The sequence below is a fragment of the Metarhizium acridum genome (genome assembly GCF_019434415.1).
Source record: "Metarhizium acridum strain ARSEF 324 chromosome Unknown scaffold_350, whole genome shotgun sequence".
NCBI lineage: Eukaryota > Fungi > Ascomycota > Sordariomycetes > Hypocreales > Clavicipitaceae > Metarhizium > Metarhizium acridum.
Genome location: NW_027094029.1, coordinates 108,145 through 119,790, shown reverse-complemented (window position 1 = coordinate 119,790; position 11,646 = coordinate 108,145). Strand labels below are relative to the sequence as shown.

Sequence of the window (11,646 nt, the reverse complement as noted above, 5' to 3'; positions counted from 1 at the left end):
ACATACCGGTACTTCCATACTATCAGAATCAGCCTATTTCTCTTAAGGGATATATAGCTCAAGGTAGCGTTGGAAATACTGGAGCTTACTAGGTATACTATTATATTATCTCTTGGTAGTAGCAAGTGTCTTTCAAGATGGTGCTTCTTGTTGGCTAGAATCCAGTCCAGTGCATGGGACCTTGACACATTCAAAGGGACGAGGACTCGACGGCCAAGGTTGCGGAGATGACGACGGCATTGGCATCGCGGCCCGGGTCCACCAAACGGTGCGTTGTGGCCAATCAGCTTTGTGGGGGGTCGGACTTGGCGCCTGCGATGCGGACTTGGAATTTCCAAAAGGGGCAATAGGCATTTGCGTCTTGTGGTTTTGTGAGATTCGCGTCACTCGTGGGTGGCAGGGCAATGCTGTAGATGTTTTGATATGGGTTACACTTATGACCAGGCAAGCATTGACTGCCGTGGTGCTCCCCAACCTATGTACGGCGACGACCACGTCTTACCGGCGCCTCTTGCGTCGCCGCATCATCTAACTTCCGCGGTAGTCCACGTCAAGGCTCCGGCCATACGAGGCACAAACGGCCCGCATCCGACTGCGTCCCTATCAATAGTTTCTGTGAAACGCAGAAAAGCTACCTGTAACGCTGTGCCGAGTCCCGGCCCGATAGAGACCGGCACCGGCATGGTGAGGGCCTTGGCGTCGAACCGGAAGCAGGACACGTACCTGGAATGGTTCTCGAGAGTGACACAGAAAAGTGGTACAGGAGTTGGGGGATTGCCGGGGAGACAGGGGAGGGTGGTGGGAGGGTATCTTGCTGGGACTGGGGTTTCGTCCGCGAGGTTATATTGTGTTTGGGGGGAGGGGTATGTTTGTCACTCATGACTGGGCTGAGTCCGCGAAAGGCATGGAGCGGGAGACCAATAGAATCTGGTACCGCCCTTCAAGTCTTGGGCTCTACTTTAACGTAGTTAGTGGGTTGAGCCCGAAGAAGGCATGTGTGGCACCGTAATGAGTCCTACGATTCTGCGTACGTTTTTTCCCCGTATGGGACCAGCCTTGGCGATGAGGAACATACAACCGACCGTTCTACCGAAGCGCAACAACACACGGCCTCGGGAAATGTACACGTCCTCCCCAGTCCGCCAGACCTCCCTCTATCCTGTATACGTTTCCCATCTCTGCACCGTGTTCCCGCCCAACACGCCGCAAGCACCACTACCATGGCAAACCGCTCCCACGCCGAGACGGCGAGTCCTACCCTCTTCTTCCTCTCCGTCTACGACGACGGTCGTCCTCTGGCTCGTCGACCTCGTCCTCTGGAAATGTCCAACTCCCGCCGCTCTCCTCCCGCTCCTCACCAGCGCCCTCGGCACGCCATCTCGATATTTGCCCTTCGGAACAGGCTACTTGTCCTCCAGGGCATCCAGTTCGCCGCCCTGCGCCCGCATCTCGCCGAGAACAGCATGATTCTCAGCGCAACCATGTTGCTGCTGTGGCGAAGAAATGAGCACCACCACGGCGCGTTACAACCGCACAGGGAATACTCGGCAGAATGACAGCGCCGACATGTTCGAAGGGGGGGTTCCTGTCGCGCCTCTGCCTCAACAGCGCGCAAAGTAACCGTGCGTGTATCGTGTCTTGAAACCGGCAAGTAAGAGGGCAACCGAGCAGGCGGCAACCGCCCCCAGTCGAAAACCTCGCACGCCTCGCCGTGTTTTCCCCCATCAACACCGGGCATCTTGCGCCAACCACACGCTCATTTATGCGCAATTTTTAAAATTTTCCATTGGGCAAAATTCTTTTCTTTATTAAAAAAAAAGCCATACAATCATGTTCTCCGGGGACACGAGCGACGCCACCGCCTCCAGCACACTGACGTCGCCCTCGTCGTCCGTCTCGTCCACCTCGTCCTCGTCCTCGTCCTCGTCCTCGTCCAGCGACTACGAGCGCACCCCCGAGCGCAAGAGCCTCAACCGCTCGCTCGGCGTGTACAACACCATACGGCGCGTCTCGGCGCTCCTGCCGGGCGTCATCATCGCCGTCGACGCCTGGTGGATCAAGTCGGACAGGCTGTGCAGGCCCGGCGACACAGTGTCCATCTGTAACAAGGTGATTGTGCTGACGTTCCCCGTGGTACGACACCTCTCCCCAGTCCTACGCGCTTGCTCGAGGGCCGGCTAGGGCGAAGACGAGGGAGAGGAATACTGACACTGCGCGCTAGGGCCTCGCAGCCTTCCTCTTCGACGTGGCGACCATTATAGTCAACCGCCTCGGCATCCCGGGCGTGTCGACCATGCCGCTGGCCATCAGCGTCATGTGCCACGTCGTATTGGCCTTTACGTGCTTCATCTCCTTCGCCGGGCTGTTCCTTGTCCTCAAACACTCGGTCAACTTTTCGTGGCCCGCGGCTGTCTTGTTCATCATCTTGGTGTCTTCTTTGGGGTACGTTGCCGTCCCTCCTGACTTGTATGGAGAATGCCATGCGTCTTGACTAGACGCGAGAGAGAGAGAGAGAAAAAGGGGACCAGGTGAGCTGATACTGTGCAGAGTCTTGTCTTGTGCTGCCTTCGTCTACGGAGCAATTTCGTGGCGCTAGGAACGGGTATGCATCAAACTGGAAGCCGACGAGGTCTGATCAGTGGTATTCTGTAGGTATAGTACATATCATTACATGAGTAGCCTTATTGGCCATGATTTTTCTGTTGTTACATTTCATCTGCTTGGACGCCCACTCTCCCCTTCTGGATCATGCGTGGCCTCGTGGTGAATGAATTGGTCATGGCAGAGTTTTCGATGCCATCGCTGCCATCACATTGGGAACCCCTCCAAGATGCAAGTTGAAACGAGAAAAAAAAAAAAGAAGAAGAAGAAAAAACACCTCTTCTTCTCGTCGACATGCATCAGATTCCCACCCCGGCAAAGGCTCCACTCGCCGCAAATCTCAGCTGATACTCTCTCAAGTCAGCCCAATGCCGCAGCTCCTCCTCCTCATCCTCCGCCGTCATGTGGTTCGGATCACTTGCGCGACTCGCCGCGGCAGGACCCGTCTTCTCCAGCTTGATCAGGATGTCAATCAGTTGTGACAAGGCCTCTTCCGACTTGATAGCCACCGGGCCCTTGCGGTCTGCCGAGTCGTTCAATAGCGTCGATGCAACCTGGCGGATCTTGTTGATGAGCGACAGTCCGTTGGGTTCCATGTTTCGCTGCGAGATGCATCCCAGCACCTCAAGGAGGTTCTGCACAATTAATTCCCGTTCCGCGGCCATGAGAGCAAAAATCTCCTTGTCGTCGGCGTCTTGCAATGCTCGTTCTTCCTCGCTGCGGTCCTCCACCGGATTATTCTGCTCATCAGCCAGGTGTACGTCTCGGAGGTTAAAGTACAATTCTACAAAGTACGACCGCGTCGCCAGTTGAGACATGAAGATGTTGGCCTTTTGAATCTCGTACTGTAAGCGACGCCGCTGGGCTGGCTGCGTCTTGATGACATTGCGGACATCGTGGGATGGTTGTGCGTTTGGCCAGACAGGCGGTACGTATTGGAGGCCTGACTCGTCCAGTGTCGCCAGTGAATTCGCGTCTTCACCCTGTGCTGAAAGCTGCAGCTCTGGCGGAAGGTTATCGATGATGCCCTTTGCAGCCATCAAGCCATCCCGTAGAAGGATTCGCTGGTCCGCCCAGGGCAGCGTGTTCATGCCGTACGCAAGCTCCAGGCTGACAACGCCATTCATCGTCGTGTATATGTCAATGCCAAACCGGAACCCTGTCAGCAGTGTGACGGTCCCCTCGGCCTGGTGAATAATCTCATTCGCCAGGACGCAGATGTCGTCGACATTCTCAGGATACGAGGGATAAGGCAAGCTCGGCGTAGATGGTGCAATGACCAAATCCGACCCAGTCATGCCTAATTGAGCCATGGACCTACAAACGTCAATGATTTGGCCATGGCCAGAAGCAGGATTCGAACGCGTCCACTTACCTAATGCCCAACAGGAGACACCAGAACAGGCGCTTCCCGATCTGGTCCTTGACGTGATTAAACGGCAGAGGCTCGGTCGAGTATGGATCTGTGCCAAAGGTTGGCAGATCCCCGGCGTGTTTTGGCCGCATGAAGCCCAGTTCCCGTATCAAAATCAACGTCTCTGCTACAAAGTGGCGCGCGGGATTCCCCTGCAGCGTATAAGCCCCAGCCAAGCCGAGGAAGTAGCTCGTACAGGCATCGTCCAGCGTCTTGGGCTGTTTCAAGACCCATTTACTACCGCGTGTAAGAAGCGCAATGTCGCGACATTTCTCCACCAGGACTATGGCCTTGGGGAACAGATGCGTGCTGTGCTGCGCCTTGAGGTGCTCCCTTGCGCTCCTCGGAAAAGACGCGACCAAGGCACCAACCATGCTGGCCAACAGTCCCAGAAACTCGGGCCTCGTTCGGTCTTCACGGTTCGCAAACGACTGTCGAAAGGTGGGCTCGTGGGGAAACGGCGCCAAGGGATGTATATAGGTGAAGAAGTCGTCGACGAGAAGCTCCAGCACGGGCATGGGCGCAATGGACTCGGCGTCGAGAATGCCATCCGACGAAATGTTCATCAAGGCCTTGGCCGCATTCTGGGGTGACGGGGATGCAGAGGGGAAGCCGGCAGCAGCCATCTCCAGTCGCTGCCGCTTCGCCGCCTTTGCCGCTTCGGCGTGCTTGTTCGGCGGGCCGCGTCTCTTGGTTTCTCGTTCATATGTGCATTCGACGCCCAGCTCGCGACACGGCCGGCAGGGAATGTTGCTGTCGTCACACTTCACCTTTCGCATGCTGCACATGTCACACGCCCTCCTTAGGCGCGTAAGCTTTGGGTTGACGGTCGGGTCGCGCATGACGCCTCCCGGACCGGCGACCAGGTGCTGCTGTGTCATGTCTGGACCCTGAGCAAGCCCAGGCATGCCCACGCCCTGGGGCTGCTGGGACACCTGGGACACCTGGGACACGGCTTCGGCTGCGACTGCTGCTGCGGCATGTTGAAGGGCTTGGGGATTCTGGATGGCCTGCGCAGCGTCGCTGGCGGCTTGGAGGATCTCCAGGCCATTGCTGGCGTAGGCATGCGCAGTCGCGTGCTGCGATGGTGATGGGGGTGGAGAATCCGACATTTTCAGGCAGAGCAACAGGGCCGGCCGGCAAAGGCACGGTTAGAATTGGACGCGCGCGACGGTGAAGGTTGCGAAGGCTGATTGTCGGCGGATTTCCGGATCTTGATGAGTTGAAGCGAGGTGACGCCGGCCCAAGGCTCCAAAATTTTGGTGTTGGCCATGTGGATGATCACGTGCTGGCCCGTGTACCGGGCCTGGTCTCGGCACTTGGTCTCTTACCCTGATTTCGCGATGTCTAGGCGGATATGACTACCTCCTACCTAGGTAGGTAGTTACTCCGTGCCTGTTCGGATAGTCTCGTGATGCTATTGACTGCATGAAGAGTGGTCTGGACAGAAATGCACAGCCACTCTGTCACCTCCTCAACACGCCGATAAATGCTGCGCAATCCAACGGCACACATCCTCCGGTCCGAAATATCCAGAATCGCCAGGCTAGGCAATATACAGTTCGGAATCCCCCCAGAATTACGGCTTTATTGCTCTGCCCGTCATCGCGATTGCCGCCGGGGAAGCTGCGTCTCGGATAACAGGGCAAAATAATAAGGTCGAGGAACCCCCCCTTGGACCGGATGAATCGTTTCTTCTGCAAAGTCCCCTGAATACTAGGAAACCTACGGAGTATATCTCCAGTACGGAGTACATGCAAGTGGGCGCTCCGGCGTGATGACAATTCCAAAACAAAGGCTTCAAGGCCGTGGCGGCTCCCCGAGAGGCTGGTACAGAATTCGCGGGGATGGCAAGGATATCGACGGCACGGGCTTATTTTGTACAAGTTATATCACAAAAAAAGCAATAACATCGCTGGGTCAAAGAGATTAAATGAATGGAATGTACTATGAGAACGCCATCTTCAAGAACTGTACCCTTTTTAGCAACATATTCTCCACTCAATCTGGAAACATCTGGAAGTCCCTGATGTCCGGAACCCCGTACCTCGGCCCCTCAGTGCCGATAAACGTGTTCAAATCCGGGGAAAACCAAGACAACGGCCGCTTGTGGAATTCATCTTCCCGCGCGAATCCTCCCACTCTGGACGCGGTCCCAATGACCGATGCGGCGTTATTGCCAAGTATGGCTGAGAAACTGGAGCGCGGTAAACCAGGTGATTGGCCGGATCGTATGTCCATACTCTCCTTGGATGCTTTCGCTACCGTGTGTAGACAGATTCGACCTTGGCTAATGACGCAGCCCGCTCGGCTGTGCACATTGACGGTTCTTCTTCTTGGTCGCGTACCCCTTTTAGGCTCGTACGTACGACAGAAGCGGGTTGACTCGCCTTTTTCCTCTACATGATTTTCCCCAAATTTTGTGGCTTTGCTGGCTCCCAAATGCCGAGAGTCAAGCCTGATCAGCGTCGGCGTGGGAAGACGCCCAAGGTCCGTACGGGCTGTCGAACATGCAAGTCAGTCTCCCGCAGCGGATGGGAGGGTATCCGCGGTCTTTGTGCAGGATGCCAATTTCTGTCCCAAGCTCGGTGTGGACTGAGCAGTGCTAATCGTCTACCAACACTGAGCTGAGTTTCATCGTCGTGGTGCCATCGCCTGTCCGCCGAGAGGAATCCCGTGCCCTTCAGTACCTCTGTGAAGAAACCGTCTCTCAAATGACGTTTTTTCGTCATGAGTTTTGGACGCGGCAAGTGATGCAGGTTGCCCACTCGGATGAATGTATTCGGCATTCTCTCGTTGCACTGTCGTCCTACCACGAGTCCTTCTCCAGTCCAAAGCAGGCCAGGCGGAATCAATTCGCGTTGCGCCACTACAACATGTCGATTAGCGGGATCCTTGGATCGCCGAGGACTGCAGAAAATGCGCACTTTCATTTAATGTCGTGTATCTTGCTTATCTGCATCGAGGTACGGGCGGTTATTGCCCATCTCAAGGCCCGTATGCTGAAATAGTCTCCCATAGGCATTGCAAGGACACATATCGACGGCAGTGCAACTTGTCAAGGCAGGCTACAGAATCTCCAAGAACAAAAAAAAACCAACTGGCGAATAACAATGGCGCAAAAAAAAAAAAGAAAGGGGCCATTGTCTGATGCCAGTGCTTTTTTTTGGCTTCGCTGACAGCTTCCTGCGCCGCATCATCGCTCAAATATACATGGTAAGGAAACAAGGTGCAAGGCACAAAGCTTTGCAGCCGATACGACGTTGCAGTTGATAAGAGACTTGGATCCGGACATAAAAACCATTGTAACAAACATTCTGCAGCCCGGCGAGCTGTCGCGCTCCTTTGACTTTACTTCTCTGGCCGACGCCCAACAGGGACTGAGTGATATTCGCCTACAGTTCGAGAGGTGTGATATGAGGGGGCTCGTGGAAAAGGTCTCGGCCTGGTCCACGGCATTTGAAGAATGCAAATCATTAAACTCTGCAGCTCTCACATCTCGAGCCAACAGGAGAGCAGTGGCTTTGCTGGAACTACAGTCGAGGTATTGTGCGGTTGATATTGCCATCAACTGTGCTGGCCATCAAGCGAACCAGCTCCTCTGGGATCGATACATTGGCGCCTTTACCGAAATGCTGGATTTTGCTGAGAAAGCAATGGATTTGCAACATCCAGACATGAAAGGTGACGCAAGTTGTTCACCCCAGTTTCATATGCACTCCGGTACGGTGCCGGTGCTATACGGGATAATTGCGAAATTTCGAGACCCGACGATTCGCAGACGCGCCATCGGGCTCATGGCCTCTTGTTCTCTGCAAGAAGGCGTGTGGAACAACAATCTTGTACTAGGGGTTGCACGGAGGATCATGGCCATCGAGGAGGGGAGTCTTGGTCTATGGCCGGCATCATGCATAGACATCCCTGCCGAGCCTAGAGTTCGTTCCACTGCAGTCGCAGCAGGTGCAGGTGATAACCAGTATATGGTTGGCTACCAACTAGGTCGCGGCTGGTGGTGGGAGGGGCTGTCCTGGACTGAGGCGAAACCTCATTAATCATTTAGCGATACGTGCGGTGTCAAGAGCTGTTGAGCTGGTAATATCATACTTTACATCTCACATTGACCGCTTTCTGAGCATGAACCTGAGTGATTAAGCTACTGTATTGTATTTGTGTCGTATGTGTTGTTGACCTTTGAGTGTGGAGCCGACACTCATCGGGCGCACCTCGCTTCTGTAACCGAGCCATGTCGTTCTTCGCCATCCCATCTTTTAGGCTTAGATCTGATTCAGGTCCGATGGTTCAGATGCACATAAGATGGGACCTCCGTTATCTAGAAATCCAGTACGAGCTGTCCAATCGAGTGCCAATCGATCTCGTAACCGGCTTCCATTTTGGGCCCATGATCGCCTCAACCGCCAGCAGGCCCACTTGACCGTCAGTGCGGATATTGTTCTTCGGCCCTGCACGCAAGCACGATCTGTGCGATATGGTCCAGGGCACGGGCGACAAAGATACTAATACTTATCCACTGGACCAGGAACAGACGGGATGGTTCGTCCGTGCCCTTGAATCGTGGCCAAACCCATGTCGCGGGAGTGCTGTGCGTGGAGAGTCCGTCGACGAAAATTCTAATTGCCCTCATCGCCAAGGTAGCTAGCTTTCTCTAGGCCTCGGATCTCCTTGAATGTGTTGACGACAAATGAGAGCGGAAGGCCAATCACGATGAAGTACATGAGTAGACTAATTCTGAGACTTTGGATAAGTCGCTCCATAAAGTTAGTAATGTCCCGCTAACAATAAGAACCGCGTCGTATTGATGGCATGCCACTGTTGTTTGTTTTCGCCGTAGGGCGTCAGTCATGGTCATAGTTTAGTTTAAATGCTCAATTGCCAGCCCTCTCCTCGTTGATTGAGGCAAAATTGAGAACACAGAGGACAAGACCGCGATAAGCCCACGAGCCATGGAGCTGCAATCGTTTTTTTCATGGTTTCTTGGTCTATTTGTTGTCTTGCTCTCATCTGTACCTGGAATACTTGCTGTGCCGGGTTCATTCTCTGAGACACATCGCCCAGACTGGTCAAAAATCCATTCGCGATTTGCGTCTCGCTCTCAAAAAAACTCGACACAGGATAAGTACCTCATTGGTACCGGGAAAGCGGACATCACAGGACCGGCGGCCGATATCATCCTTACCGGCTATGCAAACCTCGAGCAGGTCGGCGGCGGTATTCGGCAGAGGTTGTTCAGCCGAGCTTTTATTATTGGTGATGTGAACAACCCCGAAGACAGGATTGTCTATGTCGTTCTTGATAATCTGGTCGGAGATACGGCTATCCGCTTTGGGGTTTTGGATGCGCTCAAAGGCATGGGAGCCCCCTATTCCGTCTATGGCCAGACCAACGTTGCACTTGCGGCAGCACATAGCCATTCCGCGCCGGGTGGTTGGAACAACTACTTGGTTCCTCAAATTCCGTGCTTGGGGTTCACCGAAGAAAGTTATCAGGCCATTGTTGACGGTGCGGTGCTGTCCATCAAACGAGCACATGAAAGTCTTGAAGAGGTGAGGATCCAGAGCCCATGGTCTTTTTGACCGTGTCATGTCTGGCTTGCGCAATGCCAAACAAGTATTAGGATGGCAGCTAACATTTTGTACGCAAGGGATACCTTGATGTCGGCACCACTGAGATTACGGATGCCTCCATAAATAGATCACAATGGTCCTATTTGCAAAATCCTGCCGCCGAACGAGCCAGGTATGGTGCGTCCACCGACACAACTATGACTTTGTTGCGCTTCACCAGAGCCTCGGATAATAAAATAACTGGTTTGCTGAACTGGTTTCCGGTGCATGGTACATCGCTCTACCGAAATAATACCCATGTTGCGGGCGACAATAAAGGACTAGCAGCATGGATGACGGAACAAGAGATGAGGAGAGAGTCTGCATTTGCTAGCAATTTTATAGCGGCGTTTAGTCAAGCAAACCTCGGAGATGCCACCCCCAATGTAGAGGGGGCTTGGTGTGAAGACGGATCTGGCAAACAGTGTGATTTTGAGAACGCAACATGTGCAGATGGAACTGTTGCAAAATGTCAAGGCCGTGGTCCTCACTGGCAAGTTCAAGACCAAGGCGCAAGCAGCTGCCATGAGATTGCACTCCGCCAACTGAGGGGTGTGAAAGAGATTCTGGTGAGCATCAATGTGCAGACGCATCGGCTTTCTTGTTTGCAGAACATGCTGACCTGGTCCGCCAGACTTCCATGTCCAAATCCTCCACTCCTGTTCAGGGGCCCACGGTTAAGTCGTTTCACTTCTTCCACAATATGGAATATTGGGAATTCACATTACCGAATGGGAAGGCTGCCATGACTTGCCCTGCCGCACTTGGGTACGCCTTTGCCGCCGGGACGACGGATGGCCGAGGCGAATTTGACTTTGTTCAAGGGGACAACGGTAAACCACACAACCGTGAGTGGGACTTTCTTACGCACCTCATCAAGAATCCATCCCAGCGTCAAACAGACTGCCAAAAGCCCAAGCACATATTTCTCAGTGCAGGAGAGCTTAAAGACCCGTATGAATGGGAACCAAGCATCGTGGATGTCATGATGTTTCGAGTCGGTCAGCTGGTCATGATCCTAAGCCCCAGTGAGGTTACCACGATGAGTGGCCGGCGGTGGAGGGAAGCCGTTGGGAAACAGGCAACTTCATTTGTTGATGACCCAATTGTCGTTCTTGGCAGCCCGGCCAATACCTATGCGCACTACGTCGCGACGCCCGAGGAGTACGATGTTCAGCGTTATGAAGGCGCTTCGACACTCTTTGGCCGTAATGAACTCGACGCTTATATCAATCTCACAGTCAGCAATATGCATTACTTGAAGCCCAACGCGACAGAAAAGCCGGATCAGGGAATTTTGCCACCCGATAATAGAAAGAAGTCATTTGATTTTGTGTCGCCTGTGATATACGACACAGCGCCTCCCCTCAGACCGTTTGGCCAGGTCTTGAAGCAGCCCCAAGCCGGGTACAAGCGTGGCGATACAGTCAAGGCAAGTTTTCAAGGGGCGAATCCACGGAATAATCTGCGCCTCGAGGGAACTTTCGCGGCGGTTGAGAAGCAGGGCGGGGACGGGACATGGAGCCAAGTCGTCGACGATGCGGACTGGTATCTCGTGTATACGTGGCGGCGCACAAGCACTCTCCTAGGATATAGCGAGGTCGACTTTACGTGGGATACGTCGGGGAACGCTGTACCAGGAAGATATCGATTCAAGTACTACGGCGATGCTAAGAAGCCCGGTTTGGGCATTGAAGCGTTCACTGGAACTAGTAATGCATTCGAGATCAGTTAGTTTTTTTTTTTTTTGGTGGGGGGGGAGGGGGAGGGACAGATAGCACGTAAAAATGCAATATGGGTGTTTTTGGCGGAGCGTGGATACAAATTTTCTCGACAGTTACGGAGTAGATGTGAATGGATGGTCGCGTTGACAAGCATGATATTGGTTCATGTCCCGAGGTTTTCATCTGGCTGCCGGCCCAGCACTGGTCCCCATTGGAACTAGCGAATCGAGGAGCCGGAACGTTGGGAAATGTGATTGTTTCGTAGACTAGTGATGCAGGTGATTGC

General features: G+C 53.8%; 5 protein-coding genes across 5 annotated transcripts; 3 read left to right on the top strand and 2 right to left on the bottom strand.

Annotated features, from left to right (window-relative positions):
- Positions 1 to 1,220: 1,220 nt before the first annotated feature.
- On the top strand, positions 1,221 to 1,556 carry J3458_015313 (uncharacterized protein; the record flags this gene model as incomplete). Its single annotated transcript, XM_007817366.1, has 1 exon — positions 1,221 to 1,556. The coding sequence occupies one exon, from the start codon at positions 1,221 to 1,223 to the stop codon at positions 1,554 to 1,556; it is 336 nt and encodes a 111-aa protein (XP_007815557.1).
- J3458_015311 (uncharacterized protein) lies at positions 1,305 to 5,936 on the bottom strand. Its single transcript, XM_007817368.2, has 2 exons — positions 3,977 to 5,936; positions 1,305 to 3,918 (listed from the first exon to the last, which is right to left on the bottom strand). Exons 1-2 carry the CDS (start codon positions 5,125 to 5,127, stop codon positions 2,901 to 2,903), a joined length of 2,169 nt encoding a protein of 722 aa, XP_007815559.2. The 5' UTR covers positions 5,128 to 5,936; the 3' UTR covers positions 1,305 to 2,900.
- On the top strand, positions 1,831 to 2,596 carry J3458_015312 (uncharacterized protein; the record flags this gene model as incomplete). Its single annotated transcript, XM_007817367.2, has 3 exons — positions 1,831 to 2,133; positions 2,222 to 2,442; positions 2,548 to 2,596. 3 exons carry the CDS (start codon positions 1,831 to 1,833, stop codon positions 2,594 to 2,596), a joined length of 573 nt encoding a protein of 190 aa, XP_007815558.2.
- A 3,040-nt stretch (positions 5,937 to 8,976) lies between the features above and the next one.
- On the top strand, positions 8,977 to 9,606 carry J3458_015310 (uncharacterized protein; the record flags this gene model as incomplete). The annotated part of the gene is made up of 1 exon (XM_007817370.2): positions 8,977 to 9,606. The coding sequence occupies one exon, from the start codon at positions 8,977 to 8,979 to the stop codon at positions 9,604 to 9,606; it is 630 nt and encodes a 209-aa protein (XP_007815561.2).
- Positions 9,607 to 9,917: 311 nt separating this feature from the next.
- Positions 9,918 to 10,229, bottom strand: J3458_015309 (uncharacterized protein; the record flags this gene model as incomplete). Its single annotated transcript, XM_066120745.1, has 1 exon — positions 9,918 to 10,229. The coding sequence occupies one exon, from the start codon at positions 10,227 to 10,229 to the stop codon at positions 9,918 to 9,920; it is 312 nt and encodes a 103-aa protein (XP_065974257.1).
- Positions 10,230 to 11,646: the final 1,417 nt, after the last annotated feature.